Source organism: Myotis nattereri (genome assembly GCF_964212035.1).
Source record: "Myotis nattereri genome assembly, chromosome: 10".
NCBI lineage: Eukaryota > Metazoa > Chordata > Mammalia > Chiroptera > Vespertilionidae > Myotis > Myotis nattereri.
In genome coordinates, this window is record NC_138085.1 from 71,139,744 (window position 1) to 71,158,567 (window position 18,824).

The 18,824-nt window shown below is 38.3% G+C and overlaps 1 protein-coding gene across 1 annotated transcript in view; it reads right to left on the reverse strand.

Moving 5' to 3' along the window:
• Window positions 1–2,670: 2,670 nt before the first annotated feature.
• The window catches only part of WDR43 (WD repeat domain 43), a 38,972-nt gene continuing 22,818 nt past the window's right edge, over window positions 2,671–18,824 (reverse strand). The window contains exons 9-18 of the mRNA XM_081100769.1: window positions 17,929–18,015; window positions 16,897–17,028; window positions 14,319–14,447; window positions 11,010–11,096; window positions 10,395–10,426; window positions 8,877–8,940; window positions 8,048–8,161; window positions 7,228–7,297; window positions 4,356–4,402; window positions 2,671–4,252 (exon numbers count right to left, since the gene is read on the reverse strand). Of these exons, the coding sequence (XP_080956895.1) occupies window positions 4,067–4,252; window positions 4,356–4,402; window positions 7,228–7,297; window positions 8,048–8,161; window positions 8,877–8,940; window positions 10,395–10,426; window positions 11,010–11,096; window positions 14,319–14,447; window positions 16,897–17,028; window positions 17,929–18,015 (948 nt within the window). The 3' untranslated portion in view covers window positions 2,671–4,066. The remainder of the gene's footprint in view (window positions 4,253–4,355; window positions 4,403–7,227; window positions 7,298–8,047; window positions 8,162–8,876; window positions 8,941–10,394; window positions 10,427–11,009; window positions 11,097–14,318; window positions 14,448–16,896; window positions 17,029–17,928; window positions 18,016–18,824) is intronic.

The window sequence follows — 18,824 nt, forward strand, 5'->3', positions numbered from 1 at the left end:
TTTGTAACAATGAAATTGGGGTCACCACAACATGAGGAAACTGTATTAAAGGGCCGCGGCATTAGGAAGGTTGAGAACCACTGCTTTAAAGAAACACAAGTGGCAATGAAAACAGCAGGCAAACTGAGTCTCATGATGAGATGGAAACACAAGCACGGCTTGTGGGCTTAACATCTATGCAACCTTTCTGGGAAAGAATTTGGGCAAATTTTTAAGTCTAAGAGAATATTCTTGCATTTTAGTAACATCCCTCCTAGGAATATCTCACAAGAGTACCTTTAAAGAAACATAAAATGCAAGAACGTTCATTGTAGCATTACTTCTAACAAATTATTACAGAACATTTAGTTAAAATGTAACACAAGTGGAATACTAATAGCCACAAGCAACATTATTTCAAAAGATAATTAACTATATATGATGTGAAGTTTAAAACATATGATCCAAATTTCGTAAGAAGAATTTGTGTGCACACATGCAAAAAGATGAAAAGGAGACACAAGAAAACATTACAAATGGTTGACGTTATGTTCCTTCTTTATGCTCTTTGGTTGTTGATGGTATTGCAGATAGCTCCCATCCCTCCCCCCATTCTCCTCCCAGCACCGACCCACCCCACAGGTCTTCACTACCCTACTGCCCATGTCCATGGGCTATGCAGGTAAGTTCTTGGGTTTCTCTCTTCTTGTCCCCGCAACCCCACATCGAGGTATGTCAGTTTGTTCCCTGTCTCCATGCTTTGGGTCTTATTTTGTTGTCAATTCATTTTGCTCATTAGATTCCACAAGTAAGGGAGATCATGTGATATTTGTCTTTCTCACTTTGGCTTATTTCACTTAGCATATTTTCCAGGTCCATCCATGCTGTCCCAAAGGGTAAAAGGTCCCTCTTTTTCACAGCTGCATAGTATTCCAGTGTAGATTTCCCACCGCTTTTTTATCCATTCATCTACAGGTGGGTAACTTGGGCTGTTTCCAAATCTTAGCTATTGTAAATAACTCTGCTATGAACATAGAGGTGCAGATATTCTTTCTGGTTGGTGTTTTTAGGATATATTTCCAGAAGTGGGATTACTGGGTCAAACGCAAGTTCCATTTTTAATTTTGGGACTTAATGCTGCACCAATCTGCATTCCCACCAGCAACATCTTTACTTTTAAAACAATAGATTAAAAAATACATTAAAGAAAAGGGGGAAAATATTTAATTCATTTTTCACTTGTGGAAAAGGACTGTTTACCCATAGGCTCTGTTTCAATTTCTTAAAAGTGCCAGAGACCATAGGGAGTTTCCCTAAGAAACTTGGGCCCCATCCTCCCCTCCCATTTTGGAAAAATGTCTAACTAAATTCATGGTTCTATGAAGAACCCCTTTTGCCCTGTGCTGCACTTTGGGGTTCAGTGTCCCAGACATTGTCCCATTTGATTCTCCCAGCATCCTTGTGTCGGACAGGATTACCGTTATTCTGTTGTGGACCAAAGGAAAAAATAAATCAAGTAGATGTTTCATTGCCATGCTGCAGTATAGGCCCAGAATTGGCGCTTCTGGCCTCAAATTTGGTCTCTGCAACAGACTGACTATTCATGTTCACCCTTTCACCTCCTGGACCTGATCCTATCACAAAAATCACCACGTAAGAGACTTTGCCAGCTGCACAGCCATGTAAATGTACTTAATGCCACAGAAATGCACACTCAAAAGTGGCTAAAAGGGTACAGTTCATATACAGTTTACCACAAGAAAAAAAAAAAAAAAAGGAGGGGCAGGCGTGGCTAGGTTGAGATTAACAAGATTGGCTGCAAACAGCCAGTTTGTTTCCCAGATGTAACCATATTGTGGTGCTACCCATGGTCAGGAGCAAGCTGCCCCCTGAATTATTAGAATGGACCCTAACCAGCTGTCCTACGTGCTGCTGAGGAGACCCAACCACAGTAACTGTCCTGGCAGAGCAATGACAACCAAATACAGTGTGTGACCCTTGATTTGATCACGAATGGTTAATTTTTCAAAATCAAAAGTTGGAAAGAAAAATCAAATCACAAAACACAACACCACACATAAAACTTTTTTGGCTAGATTAGGAGAAAAACACAGTGAAAAATACCCAGTAACAAACATAATTTAACTCTGGATTCATCTAAACCAAAAATAGTTAGTGCCCGGGTGGTGTGGCTCAGTGGTTGAGCATTGACCTATGAATCAGGAGGTTACAGTTCAATTCCCAGTCAGGGCACATGCCCAGGTCGCAGGCTAGATCCCCAGTTGGGGGCATGTTGTCATCATTGATGTTTCTCTCTCTCTCTCTTCCTTTCCCTTCCTCTCTCTGAAATAGATTAAAAAAATAATTAGTAAGCAGTTATTAGATGCCTCTTTAGATAGCCAGGTGCAGGGAAATCTGACTCAGAGCACAAAACAGAAACTATAACAGCACAGGATCCTGGAAGGTCAGCCAGCAGCGAGCTGTGCCAGGTGATGCAGCTGCGTGGGGCAGCATCAAGAAGCAATCGCTAGATTACAACAGTTCCTGGTTCTTTCACTTCATTACAAATGTTATCCAACAAGCACTGAAAGCATTTACCTATTAATGCTAGTGGGATAAAATTGCTTTTAAAAGTTTTATGCCACAAGGCCAAATGTGTGGCCATTTCTCTGCATATATCACAAGACAAGCAATGGATAAAGATGAATATTTATTCACTTTACAAAGAGAATGGTATTAAATTCCCATAAACGGCTCCATTTATAGACAAATATAACTGTACATTATAACAGTAGCTGGCTCAAACTCACTTTCCCAAGATACTTCTCCCGCTCCAGCGCTATTAGTTGAACATAGAAATCTGTCTCACCATAGATGGTTAAAAAGTCCCTCAAAGATAATGGCTTTATTTTACTTATTCACAGATGGGAAAATTAAACCCATCTCCCCAGCCCTTCCTTAAAGGGTGAGCTTCCATCTGCATGTTCCCTAGAGAGCACTAAACAAATACTGGCATGTTTTTTAAAAAAATCACTAATTTGAAAAGGCGTTTGTGGCACACCAAAATACGTATTTATACATACATAAAAAATCTTGAATCAGATTTATTATTTTAAAGGTAAACAGATACCCTAACACTGCCACGAGTGGGTAATGAAAAGAAAGGAAAACATTAAATTACTTAATTATAAAAATATTTTCTTTGGAAAAAAACTCCAACAAGGTTATCATCAATATCTAAAACCAAAGAGAAAAAAATAAACAATTGTTCTTTGATCCATTAGTAATTTAAATAAAAATGAAAACCTCTTCAAAAGCAGCTATCACTGAATTTTTTAAAAGTTGCAGGTAATGAGCACTTCGAAATCTATACACTAATGATTCTTTACAGCCAACTTGCAGTCAAGAAAAATCCTTAATATGGCTAACTCTTGAATTTCTTTAATTATCATAATTTTGTTTTTAAAAAATATTTCACATGACAGCTTAAAAAATAAGTGGTTGTTTTAGAGAAGCCCTCCAAATATCCAATCTGACTCAAATCAGATTACCACAGTTAATAGACAATCTAGGGACACTGGTGATTTCAATTTTTAATCACATTTTTACTCTCTGTTATCCCTTCATATTTTATAATTATCAAATTAAAATTCCTTTCCCTTGTGCTGCTTCATATCTCGATTTGGTGAAAGATACCAACCTGAGATAAGAGCTGACTCCTTCACACAAGTCCAGGTCTTGAACCCTATCTGGGAAATGTCTGTATCTTCACTGAAGCCAATTCTTGGTATAACCAAGTCATACTAGGATATTATATTATAAAAATATACCATATATTCGACACTGATGTCAGTACATTGCAGAAAATGTGTCTATTTACTGTGTAAAGTTTATTAACATTTGAATGAAACACTCATATTTACACAGTTAAGTCTTGTTCAGGACTAGGGGCCTGGGAGCCACCATCAGCAACTGGGAAATGTGCAGCGGTCGGTCCTTGGCATCCTGTCAGCCAGCCTCCCCAGGGAACTCTCAGCACTGGGAAGGTGAGCCAGTCTATACAGTTCCACTGGCTTGTTTTCTGCCTTCATTCCTCTTCACTTTCATTGTCAGGATCTAAGTCAGAATCTCCATTTAATTCTTTTTCACTTGTCACATCTCTGTCCTCACCATTTTCTTCATCTTTTTCTTCCGAATCCTCATCTTCCTCCTCCTCATCAACCTCCTCCTCTTTTTCACTTTCTTTCTCTTCCTCATCCTCATCCCAATTATCCTGGCAAAAAATATTAAGCAAGGAAAGCGCTCATGAAGGCCTTGTTCTTACAGGGTACAAGGTTACAAAAGCAGATTTATGTACCAGCGAATAAATTACTCACATCAGAATCTTTATCTATTTCATCATCAGACTCCTCTTCAGAAGATTCTGTAAGAGGGGAAAAAATGCAGCCTTAATTTTGTGATCAAAGCAGAGGGCAGAGCCCTGAAAACTAAACAGAATCAGATACCTGAATTTATTTTCAGAAATATTATATTCAACTATGATCCATCTAAGTAGTAACAATATTCTCATCTGCATAAAAGCACATTGCACATTATATTATTCCAGCAAGATTTCACTGAGCAGGAAGAAGTACCAAAATGCTAACAAAATACCATCTTAAAAAAACAAAGCTTGCCGAAACCGGTTTGGCTCAGTGGATAGAGCGTCGGCCTGCGGACTGAAGGGTCCCAGGTTCGATTCCGGTCAAGGGCATGTACCTGGGTTGCGGGCACATCCCCAGTAGGAGATGTGCAGGAGGCAGCTGATGGATGTTTCTCTCTCATCGATGTTTCTAACTCTCTATCTCTCTCCCTTCCTCTCTGTAAAAAATCAAAATATATTTAAAAAAAAAAAAAAACAAAGCTGAGGATGGGGCGGGGGGGGGGGGGGGATGGAGCCTTGACTTGTATGCATGCATAACCAATGGACAAAGACAGTAGGGGGGGTGAGAGCGGCTGGGGAGAGGTCAAATGGGGGAGAAAGAAAACATATGTAATACTTTAAACAATAAAGAATTTCAGTTTTTTAAAAAATGGAGCCTTGTATAATACTATGGATGGAAATGTAAACTGGTGCAGCCACTAAGAAAACAGTATGGAGGTTCCTCAAGAAATTAAAACTAGAACTACCATATGATTCACCAATCCCACTTGAGTATATGCTGAAGGGAACAAGAGCTATCAACACCCCATATTCACTACAGCATTATTGACGACAGCTAATAACTCAAGTGTCCATAATGAGTAAATAAGAAAATACGGCACATATATACAATGGACTACCCATAAAATAAGTTTTTTAAAGAAATCCTGCTATATGTGACAACATGGATGGGCCTTGAGGGCACTAACCTAAGTGAAATAAGTCAGACAGAGCACACTGGTGGTTGCCAGAGGTGAGGGGTGGAGGAAATGGGTGAAGGTCAAAAGGTACAAACTTTGAATTATAAGTAAGTCCTGTGTATGTACAGCATGATATGCTTTTATGTCCTTCAATTATGCTTTATAACTTACAAAGGTTTTGCTTCACTTTTAGATGTACTTTTAAGGTACTTCATAGGTTTTTTTATTGCTATGAATGAGATCTTATTCTTCTAATACATTTTCTGACTGGGACATACATTATTGAGACATAATACTACCAGATTTCCTTTTATCTGGCCTTGGTATCCAGTAAACTTGATTATTTACATATCTCATTAGTAACAGTGTTATTACAGATCCTGCTGCATTTTCTATTGGAGAAGGATAAGAATTGCAAAGTTCAACATTCTAGAATTCATTTTTTCAATCCAGTACTAGGCAGGACATGCAGCAGTAAAAGGTACATTAGTATCTTGTTCCTGTCTTTCTGAAAATGCTCCTGAACTTTAATGTAAATTAAGGACATTCCCTTAAATTCCTAGGTTGTTCACTTTAGCAAGTAATGAGACACATTCAATTTAACTGAATTCCTTCTATTAAAATATATAGTGTTCCCTGTTAACCTATTAATATGTTGACTACATTAATAGATTTCTTTTTAAAAATATATATTTTATTGATTTTTTTACAGAAAGGAAGGGAGAGGGACAGAGTTAGAAACATCGATGAGAGAGAAACATCGATCAGCTGCCTCCTGCACACCCCCTAACTGGGGATGTGCCCACAACCAAGGTACATGCCCTTGTCCAGAATCGAACCTGGGACTCTTCAGTCCACAGGCCGACGCTCTATCCACTGAGCCAAACCGGTTAGGGCCATTAATAGATTTCTTGATGCTAAATCACCTTATATTTAAATAAATCCCACTAAGTAATGACTAAATTATTATTTAAGCACTTCCACAGTCAATTTGCTACCTAGGATATTTGAGGATGGTCTAAAATGTTATTTTCTTCACTATCCTTGTCTGATCTTGACTCATAAAGATGCCTAAATTTTATTGGGCAAAAACTTATTCATGTACCTGGTAGCTTATGAGGGGACATAGTATTCTTCTATTTAAATTTAAATATCTTACCTAAGGTCTTTTTTTGTTATTATATTTGTGCTTTTCTTACCTAATCATATTTTTGCCACAGGCATGCCCATTTTCTTAGAGAAGGTGTGTCAAGCATGACCTCATTCACATTAATATTTTTACAAAATAAGATAACAGAACTGAGCCGAGGCCGGTTTGGCTCAGTGGATAGAGCGTCGGCCTGCGGACTGAAGGGTCCCGGGTTTGATTCCGGTCAAGGGCATGTACCTGGGTTGCGGGCATATCCCCAGTGGGGGATGTGCGGGAGGCAGCTGATCGATGTTTCTCTCTCATCGATGTTTCTAACTCTCTATCTCTCTCCCTTCCTCTCTGTAAAAAATCAATAATATTAATATATATATATATATATATATATATATTAAAAAAAAGATAACAGAACTGAGTCAATAACTAAATATTCCAATTGTAGCCGAAACCGGTTTGGCTCAGTGGACAGAGCGTCGGCCTGCGGACTGAAGGGTCTCGGGTTCGATTCCGGTGAGGGGCATGTGCCTGGGTTGCAGGCATATCTCCAGTGGGAGGTGTGCAGGAGGCAGCTGATCGATGTTTCTCTCTCATCGATGTTTCTGGCTCTCTATCTCTCTCCCTTCCTCTCTGTAAAAAAATCAATAAAATATATTTTTTAAAAATAAATAAATAAATAAATATTCCAATTGTAGACTCTACCCCATACCCCCAAGCTTTACCTTCTTCATACACCAATTTTGCCTTCTGTTCAGGAGAAGTCATTCCCTTTGTTTTTTCTGAAGCTGTAACCTGAAAGATAATAAAATGCTATTATTAATAAAAGTAGAGTATTTAAGTTTATCTCAAGTAGCACAACAGAACCTTCTCCAACAGTAAACTCACCCTCAATGACCATAATGGATTACCTCAATATGTTGCAGATCAAATACAGGGCAAAAAAACAAATTCATCAAATGCAATAAGGAAAGAATTACTCTGTAAAAATTGAAATATCTTTTAAAAAGATGATCAGAATTTATTCCTGTGCCAAAATCTTTTAACTATTTAAATACCCTGTAATTTTTTAAAAATATATTTTTATTGATTTCAGAGAGGAAGGGAGGGGAGAGATGGAAACATCAATGATGAGAATCACTGATCGGATGCCTCCTGCAATCCCACTAATGAGGACGGGGCCCAAAACCCAAGCATGTGCCCCTGACCGGAAGTGAACCTGGGACCCTTCAGTCTGTAGGCCAATGCTCTATCCACTGAGCCAAACTGCCTGGAGCTAAATACCCTGTAGTTTTGGTTCAAAGTGCCACAAGCATCCTAACTGTTTTAACAACTGAAATGAGAACCTTTCAGTGAAAGTTAAAATAGGCATAACTGAGTTTACTCACTGTAAAATGCATAACATTTCCAAGTTCAAGACTGGATCCTGATTTGCCATTTCTGACTGAAATAGGGAGTTTTCAATGTTCCAGTAAATGATCCTTATTCCTCCCTCCATTCCCATCACATCCAAAGTTTTAGCACAAAACACTTGAATCTACTCACTTGTGTGATAAGAAGGATAAGCTTTCCATGAAGGTGGGAAAGTTTCTGAAAAGTTTTTACTCTGCTTTCCATTAACTGGTATAGTGTCCCCAGCTGGGGTACCAGGTCAGGCAACTAAAGAAAAACAAAACAAAACAAAATGGATATTATTATGACATAATATAGATAACCAACATACAAGTCATGCTTAGATGTGCCTGAGTATTTAGCCAACGCACCATGACCATCTGTTTACATGTCCAGCGGTGTGGCTGCTTACGACCTAGCCTAGCAACATCATCTCACACTGTGACCTGTAACGTTTTTTCTGGTGCTGCTGTAAGACATGATGCTCCCTCCCTTCCATGTGCACAGACAACCAAGAGCTGAAAACAGCCCCAGGAAATGCCACATGTTGAATGCTTAATTTATGTCATTTTAATCACAAGCTACCTTTTATACTCCTGAGACAAGGTAGGGCAAACATGTTAGTACATAGACAAAACTTTTGAAATCTGCTAAGTTTTTAAGAGGGAAGGGGGAAGACACATACGATGTAAAGATAACTTTGCTGAGCAGGTTACGGATACAGAAAAACACCTGAAGGCTAACACGTCAATATATAACTTCCCCCAAGTTCTCTTTAAACGTCATTTTTAAATCCAGGGGGAAAAGACCGATTTATAAAAGGCAACACCAGTGCTGTTATGGCACCGCACCTGGGGAAACAAAACCTCTTAAAAGCAGCAGCTTAGGGCTAAGGATGGAGAGAGAGTGGTTTTGTTAAGCCATCAGTTTATAATCCTTATCAAAGTCAAACTATTCAGCAACTGTAGCTAAAAAGACTTACTGTGGATAGGTAGGATGCATGGACTGTTAACACACATTTTAGCCACTGAACCATTAAGACAGCACTGAAAAAAAAGGGGAAGAATCCAAGTAAATTAATTTGAAATTAAATACAAATGAGTAATAAAATTAGAAAAACTCAGGCAAAGTGAAGATCTACAAACTATGCTCTGAGAAAATAACTATATGAATAAAACAGTGAAAAAATAACTATATGAATAAACCTCTGAGAATTTAACAGTCCTTACAATCTTTCACTGAGTAGTTCAGATCTGTGTAATATATTAATCTCTTGGGAGTGAGGACGAAGTAAGATGGACTGAAACACAGGACAAAATTCCCTTCCTCTAAAATATTTTAAGAATAAAACTCAAGCATTTATTTCATAATTAACTGCTATCAGGGCACGTAACCTGAGCTGAACTGACTTTGTATTTTATGTTCATAATATTTGAGCCCATCATCTACTCATCATCAGGTACAATTAGCAAAAGATTCCCACACCAACATTAAAAACAAAATACAGACCAAAAATGTGTAAGTCGGGCCTAATTAAATTCTTTAGCAATAACTTAGATAAGAAAAACTGCATATTGTACACAGTGATAATACTATGCTAAAGCTTAGGATCTCTGAAATATCAACTTCCTGTTTAAATATTTAACGATCAAATTAATACAAAAAGACCCAGAAATTTAGTCTGTTATAATGTACTAGAGGCCCAGTGCATGAATTCGCACACAGGTGGAGTCTGGCTGGCCCTGTCCCTATCAGGGTGGATCAGGGCCAGGCCTGTTGAGGAGGAGGAGACTGCGGGATCGGGGCTCAATCACGGCCGGGCCAGTCGGGGGTAAGGGCCACGAGTGATTGGCCAGCGGGCCTTATCCCCAATTTGTGTGTGTGTGTGTGGGCAGGGCCAGCCAGGGGGAGGGGCCGCAGCGGTTGGCTGGCCGGTCCTGCCCCTGATCTGGGGTAAGGGGGAGATCAGGGGCAGGGCCGGTCGGGGGGGAGGGCTGCAGGCTGATCAGGGTGGTGGGGGCCCATTGGGGGTGGGGAGGAGAGGGGCTGCAAGAGGTTGGCCTGCCAGCCCCGTCCCCTATTGGGGTAACAGGAGCAATTGGAGGCAGGGCTGGTGGGGGGAGGGGGTTTGGGCCAATCAGGGTCAGGGCCAGCCAGGGTTAGGCTTAGGGCGGGGCCAGCCGGGGGGAGGGGCCTCGGGAGGTTTGCTGGACAGCCCCACCCCCAATCAGCAGGTTCACTGGCCGCAGTGAGCTTCATAGCGACCAGTCATTCCACTCCACTCGCTGGCTTTTTATATATATAGATTGCCTTATCTTAGCAGCTACCAAAGGTTAAGTTTTACAAATGGCAATTTTACACCAAATCATTAAATAAGATTAATTCATTAAATGACCTAATAATAAAATTTAAAAACCTACACAGGCGTTTTCTAAAAGAAATAAAAACACTATAAAATATTTATAAAAACAAAGCAATTTAAGTCACTTAAACATCTTACCTATTAGGATGTCCTTGCAATCTCTTTGTAAGCTGAGGGGGAGAAAAACAGCACTTCAGAGACAACCAATCTCCATCAATTCCCATAATACACACATCCACAAAAACAAATAAACATAATGATCATGTTAGGAAAACATTATTGCTAAGAATCCTAATTCCTAAATGTTCAACCAATGTAACAGAATCTGAATATATGCTCCCACAATAAGAATAATGACAAAAATCTAAGCTAACATTTATATGCATGAATGTCCAGAACAAGCAAATCTGTAGAGATAGAAAATAGGTTGGAGGCTGCCAGAAATGGGATGAGGATGGGAGTGACCAATGGGTACAGGATTTCTTTTTGGTGTGGGAACTGTACAACCTGTGAAGACAATAAAAACACTGAACTATATATTTTTAAAGGGTGAAGTTTATGCGACATGAATTATATCTCAATAAAAAATACAGGCAAAATCATTAGGCAAATATTGTTTGAATAGATCTATTGTTTCATCCACTGTGAATGCTCTGCTTGCTTACATACTGCAAATCCATTTCTGTAAATACTGGATTTAGTCTTAAACTCCTAGCATTAGAACCTTAAAACGAACAGAGTACTCAACGTTACCTCTTGCAACAATGGAATAACAGCATGCAGGGGCATCCTTAACACAGTCCTCTTTATTAGGTTTAAATTCCTAGTTTGAAGTACTTTCTGTGACAAAAGAAAAGATATATAAGCATACTCAGAAGCTTAGAACACTACAGAAAAAAAAACTGTCAGTAAAATAATTTTTAAAATCAAGCAATAAACTACTAACTGAATTTTAGCAAATAAAGGTTGGAAGTACTGAATGAAGAATATTATATCTTATGGCTATCAGAAAAGATGTCTTCAGTTATGGGACATTTACTTTAATAAACAGATTTCTTCTTGTTCTGTCAGTGTGGCTCAGTGGTTGGTCCTTAAATTATGACCAGGAGGTCAAGGTTTGATTCCCAGTTGGAGTACAGGCCCAGGTTGTAGGCTCAATTCCCAGGCATGCAGAAGGCAGCCAATCAAAGATTCCCTGTCATCACTGATGTTTCTTTCATTCATTCTCATATTCTCTCTCTCTCTCCCCCCCCACCCCTTCCTTTTCTTTCTGAAATCAATAAAAATATATTTTTAAAAAACCTTCAAAAATAAGCTATCCCAAATAAAGCAAAATTATTAAATGGATACAGAAGTTAGCATTCATTTCTGCAGATACTAATATATATATATATATATATATATATATATATATATATATATAGACAACCCTAAAAACCATAGCCACAAATGGTAAGATAATTTTGATAATTTGTTTCTCCTTTTACAATCTTACTACAATATACCTGATGCACAATAAACAGTGTGCACTTAAAGTGTACTATTTGATCACTTTGATATAAATGTGTACATATGAAACAAACTTTAAGGTAAACATTCTTTCACCCTCAAGTCTCCTTGGGCCCCTTTATATTCTATCCCTCCTTGCACCTGCACTCTATATATTGGTAGGTACTTTCTAGAATTATTATATAAATGAAGTCATACTATAATATGTACCTTTACTTCTTGGACTGGGTTCTTTTTTTTATCAGTGTAAATTTGAGATTCACCCATGTTGATGTATCAATAACATTTTTCTTGTATTGCTAAATAAGCAATTTGTTTATCCATTCATATGTTGAGGGACACTGGGGTTCTTTCCATTTTTTTACTATTACAAATAAAGTTGCTATGACCGTTCACATACAAGTCTTTGTATGAAGATAGTTTTTTTATTCTCTTGATAAATACCTAGAATGGCTGGGTCGTATGACAGATGTATCCTTAACTTTTAAGAAACTGCCAAACTGTTTTCCAAATTTTTTGTACCATATTACATTTCCACCAGCAAGATGCAAGTTCCAGTTGCTCCACATCCACACAGGATGGCATAGTCTGTCTTTTAAATTTTAATCAATCTACTGGTTAGATAGTGTTATCTCACTGTGATTTTAATGTGCACTTGTGATGGTTAATGATGCCTAAGAGCTTTACATGCACTAATTAGCCTTATGAATTCTTTTGTGAAGTATCACACTGTTACCAATTTTTTTTTTTTTTTTCCACAGAGGAAGGGAGAGATAGAAACATCAATGATGAGAGAGAATCACTGATTGGCTGCCTCCTGCACATCCCCTACTGGGGATCAAGCCCACAACCCAGGCATGTGCCCTTGGCCGGAATCAAACCTGGGACCCTTCAGTCCGCAGCCAGCACGCTATCCACTGAGCCAAACCAGCTAGGGCACCAATTATTTTTTATTTAAGTCTCACGAAGTTAAGAGTTCTTTATATATTCTGAATATAAGTTCTCAAATATGAGTTGCATTTTTTTTCCCAGCCTGTGGCTTGCCTTTTCATTCTCTTAACTGTCATTTCATGAGCAAGTATTTAATTTTCATGAAGTCCAAATGACCAATTTTTCTTTAGCATTTCATGGTTTTTTATAATGCATCTAACTAGCCTTTCTCCACTCAAATTTGCATAGACTTTTTTCTGTTTTCCTCTAGAAGTTTTGTAGGTTTTGGTTTTACATTTATGCCAATGATCTATTTTTTGATGACTTTTGTGTAAGGTGTGAGGTAAAAGCCAAGATGCTTTTTGTTCCATGTGGATATTCAGTTGGTTCAGCACTAGTTTCAAAGACTTACTCTCTCCACTGACTCAACTTAGGTACCTCTGCTGAAAACCAGTTGTGCATGCCATGCTAAACTATAATCTACCTTCCAAAATATATATACACCCAAACTATTTTAAAAGTCATTTTAACTTTTTAGACATGCTGATTTCCCCTCTCATTTTGCAAAATCACCTTAGACATAAACATAAGATATTCCATTTAAATAAAAATATAAATCAAAACCCGGCCGGTGTGGCTCAGTGCTTGAGCATAGACCCATGAACCTAGAAGTCACAGTTTAATTCCTAGTCAGGGCACATGCCCAGGTTTGTGGGCTCGATCCCCATTAGAGGGTCTGCAGGAGGCAGCCAATTGATGATTCTCTCTCATCATTGATGTTTCTATCTCTCCCTTTCTGTCTCTGAAATTAATAAAAATATATTTTAAAAACATATACAGATACAAACTTCATAAGTTACATATTAAAGTCACATCTATACTAAGTGGCACTGTAATATCACTAAGTCACCAAAAATATATGAATTCAGCCAATATAAATTGCTTTACGCTAATCAAGCAGTGCTTAAATCCAATTTTTTACACTTAAATTTCCTCTACAGACCAGTATCAAATTCTGGAATTTAAAAATACCTAAATAAGTAACTTCATACAAGCAGTCACCAACTTACAAACACAGAAATCATAAATGCCTCCCTTTACACAAAGTTTTCAGTACTTTTTACCTCTAAATACTTCATAACATAACCCCCAACCCTCCTGAATTTTTCCCCAAACCTCCTACCCATTGCCAAGGTTCCACCTCACTGCCCCCTCTCACGGCCAGGGGGAAATAAGTTTCTGGAATCCAGAGTAAAAACTCAGGAACGCATTTTCCTACAGAAAAAAATATAAATTGTGATCTAGAATGCTGAGTATTGTAGTTCGGGTATACTATGTCTACAAAGGCTTTTGTGAACTAAAGCCTAAGATCCTAATAACAATTCTGAACAATATTTCTATGAGAAAATGCATTCCAGGTTCAAAATAACTTAATACAATCCCTTTGTAGGTTAGTGACTGTCTGTATAATGCCACCAAATTATATATATTTGATTAAACTCACAAAATTTTCAATTTAAAATGGCTATATAACATGACTATTCACTCTGTGAATGTGTATGTCAATCATTTCTAAGAAAAATTAACCATCTTAATTCAATTAAAAACTGCTATAATACTTACATTTAGCATTTCAAAATCATTACTCTCTAAACCCTGTGCCAGAAGAACTGGAAAACTGTTTGTCTGTAGGTCCTCCTTTTCTTTTTTTGATTCTATATTCAGTGCTCCCAGGCGTTCTTCAATGCTAACCTACAGAAGAGAGACGACCCGTTAATGATAAACCAGACAAGGCATAAAGTAGTTTGGTCAAATTACTTTTGCTTATATCTGAGGAGACAAAAGACACTGATTCACACTTCAACCCTGAAAAACACAAGCCTGCTCTTTCTCATTCCAATAGAACCTCACTGCCATAAAGCTAATGTTGGAGACAAGTGCAGTATCTAGAATTCAAGTTTCCAGGGTCCAGTGAAAATACAACTGCCTAAGAAGTCATGATTCAAATATCTTATATAATAAAAGCCTAATATGCAAATTGACTGAATGGCGGAATGACCAGTCGCTATGACACACACTGTATGGGGGGGAGTGTGGGGGAGTGTCAGGCGCTCAGCACAGGAGCTGCCCCCTGGTTGTCAGTGCGTTCCCACAGGGGGAGCGCTGCTCAGCCCGAAGCTGGGCTCAGGGCTGGCGAGCACAGCAGCAGTGACGGGAGCCACTCCCACCTCCACTGCAGTGCTAAGGAGCAGCAAGCAGATGGGCAGTAAAGAGTGAGGGGTCCTGGACATCCCCCAAGGGCTCCCGGACTGCAAGAGGGACATCCCCCGTGGGGTCCCGGACTGCAAGAGGGCACAGGCCAGGCTGTGGGACACTCCGACACACCACCACCACCACCACCACCACCACCACCACCGCATGAATTTCCTGCACCAGGCCTCTAGTGTAATTGATAAAAATCCTTCTATATATGAAGACTCAAAAAAGGCAAGGATCTAGCATCTGATTACTAAAACCCAAGAAAAGACATATTTTCATAGAAGTTTCCCCTTCCATAACTGTTCTTTGCCATCAACCTGAGGTCTGCAAAAGGAAAAAAATACTATTAAAAGAGCATTAGAGACTTGTTTCCAAGACAATTTTTAAATTTTTCCAATTTTTCTCTTTATCGGTCAGTTCCAGGTGTTAATTTATCTATATCTGTATATATAAAAGCCTGAGTGATCAAAAGACAGAACAACCGGTCGACCGGTTGCTATGATGCGCACTGACCACCAGAGGACAGACACTCAACACACAGGACTGGGCTCCCTCCTGTCTGGATTGGGCTCCCTCCTGTCTGGATCAGGCTTGCAGGGATTGGGCCTGTGGGGATTTGGGCTTCCCTCCTGTCTGAATCGGGCTATGGGGATCAGGCCAAAACTGACAGTCCGACATCCCCTGAGGGGGTCCCGGATTGCGAGGAAGCGCAGGTCAGGATGAGGGACCCCACCGGTGCACAAATCTAGTTTTCTGTAAGATGCAATACTACAACCAAGTTCCCCTGATAAACATCTAAAATTTAAGTGTAAATAAGCATGATGAAATCTGCTATACAAAAACTTAATTGTATAGAACTGATCCCTTATAAAACCAAGTCTGACTACATAAAAATATAATGTTTTGTGACTACCAAATCAAAAAGAGATGCTTTGGTAAAGCCTCCAGTTTGGGATATTTTAACTTATGAAAAACATTGAAAAGGCAGAAGGAAATGAAAGGGTTAGATCTAAGCCAAGCTCAAGAAAGTTGGCACATTATTTTTAAATATACATTTAATGTTACTGAGAAACAGTTTTTATGAACAGCAATCTTATCCCCAAACCCCCACTCAACAAAGTAAGACATTTAAAATCAGGTAAAGAAACATAAACAATCTTTCTCTAATTAATGGTAATAATTAAAATGCTAGATTACTTAGACAATAGTCACACATGACTGGAAGATGAAAAGAGGATCCTACATATGTAAGTACAGCAACCACAGGAGGGTTTGAAGAGCTGAGAAAAAATAAAATTTATAAGCACTTTAAGAAGCTCTAATACCTATCATTTTTAAAGACCAACTAGCACTAAACCAGCTGTGGGCAAACTACGGCCCGTGGGCCGGATCCAGCCCGTTTGAAATGAATAAAACGAAAAAAAAAAGAAAAAAAAAAGACCGTACCCTTTTATGTAATGATGTTTACTTTGAATTTATATTAGTTCACACAAACACTCCATCCATGCTTTTGTTCCGGCCCTCCGGTCCAGTTTAAGAACCCATTGTGGCCCTCGAGTCAAAAAGTTTGCCCACCCCTGCACTAAACCAACCAGGCATGCTCAGACAGCCAAGAGAAGAGGCATCACTGGAACTCAGCAACATGCGAAACCCAATGAAAATCATCACAGCAAGTCCTGGCTTAATCTATTTAATTATGTTATCCAGCTAACCTAACAAATGGCCAAAACAGCACTCTCTTTACTTAACAGAAGTGCTGTCTTCCTCATTATTAACAGTGGCTTTGTAAATAAACCACCTGTTAACTGTGTAGATCTTACAAAAGTCACCATCTGGAATTTCAGAATCTACACAGCTGGAGATAGGAGAGTGTTAACAGCCGCAATCTAAAAGTAAGTTTCTAAAGTTTCAAACTCAAAAATGGTAAAAGTGATTATATTACCTCCTTTTCCCCTAATTTTCTCTTGTTCTCTACTTCCTCAGTTTGTGGAGGAGCGGGCTTGATGGCTGCATGATGACCAGGTAACCCGGGCACTAGCACTTTTGCTTCAGAATTCATCACTGGTGTTCTCACCTGTTAACCAGGAATAGCAGGGGTATGGATTATGCCTTGGTCCTTGCTGTATTTACCCCAATGAGAAAACAAACAGCTTTTAAAGGTTTTTCTACTGGAAAACTTATTGACTAACTTAACATAAGCTATTAAAGATAAAGTTTAAATGAATGTTGGCAAATAAGTATTTAAATTATAATTTGAAGCCATAGTTTTAAAACATTCAAAACTACATAAGATTAAAAGACAGGAAAAACAAAATCTACAGATTACACAAGGACACACTGACTTAAGAATGTTAAAGAGTAAATCTGTACATCTTACGACCACCGCCAGTAATTGATCTTTGCCAGAAATGCTCAGACAGCCAAGAGAAAGGTGTCATCTCTGAAATTCAGCCAGAAGCGAAACCATATGGATGTCATCATAGCATGTCTTGGCTTTCCGTTTCTCATTAAACTGGCCAAACAATACCTACATGTAGATGCCACATTATATTCAAAATAAAGCATCATAATGATGCTCTCATTCATGGTCTTAAGTTCCAGCCCCGTCATGGCTTTAGGTCTTATTCCACCCTGAAATATAACATTCTTCTCAACAAAGTTATGCTCCCTTAAGTATTGGGTTTAAAAAAATAACTTATTGGCAATTTGATTTTGCTATTTATTCAATGATCATGTATGGGGGAAAAGAGCTAAATGCAAGGTCTTCAACTTCTAGTCATCTATTTACAAGAGCACAGAAATGAAGTTTTTATAATCTTGATATCTAAAACCTAATCCCACAAAATTTATAAAATATATAAGACCTAATCCCATATAAATTATAAAGAGGATATTAAAGAATCCAAACATAATATTACATAATTCAATTCACCCAAATCTTTTTTTCTCAACTTCTAGTATGTAAAGCGCTTACCTTTGTTATAGCTGTTTCTACTTTTGGAGCCCAGCAGTTTGAAATATCTCTTACTAAACACATATGAGGTTCTTTGGAATTTAAAGCCTGTAAATATAATTTGAAGGGAGGGGAGAATGTGTCAAACAAAGTAATTGGGAATAATAAAAACAAATGTCTACTTGTTCATTTTTATGAAAATACAGAAAAGTATGAAAGGCTTCCACACTAAACTGTGAGCAACTCAGACTGATCACCATCTAATTAATAGCACTGAGGAAAATGGGTAACTGAAGACAGGAGGCATTGTGTTTACTTTTTTCAGTTAGGAACTGCTTCAACTTTTCACATATATAATTTTAAAAGATCAACAGAAATTTTACGTGACAGATTTTTAAAAAAACATAAGTTCATCACCCTTGTAAATAATTAATCTGTGCTAAGAATGATCCTACCCCAGATTTCCTGTTGGCCTTTCCATAAGTGAGGTAAAGACAGCACTGCTGATTAACAAAGTGCTCTGAGGTACGGTATTAAACAGGGGAAGTCAAATGCAGCAAAGTCCATTATGTATCCATAAAGCTTTAAGGTTACATGGAATTCTCTATGCCCATATAATCAATCTATCTGGAAGGATAAAACAGCAAACAATGGCTGCATCTGGAGGGGGCTGGGGGTAACAGGGTCCACATATGGCAATAAGACTTACATTTACAACTTAAAATTTTTCTTTTTTATTATACCAAATCCATGTAAATGTTTTAAAAGTATTTTTAAATAAACTCAACAAGAGCTTGCTCTGACATGTAATATCCTACTTACAGTCTCTCTGAGGGTCTTACTGAATCAATGTTTTATAAATGTAAGCTTAAGAAATCATCTATTGAACATGCTCTTAGTAACTCATCAAAAGTATC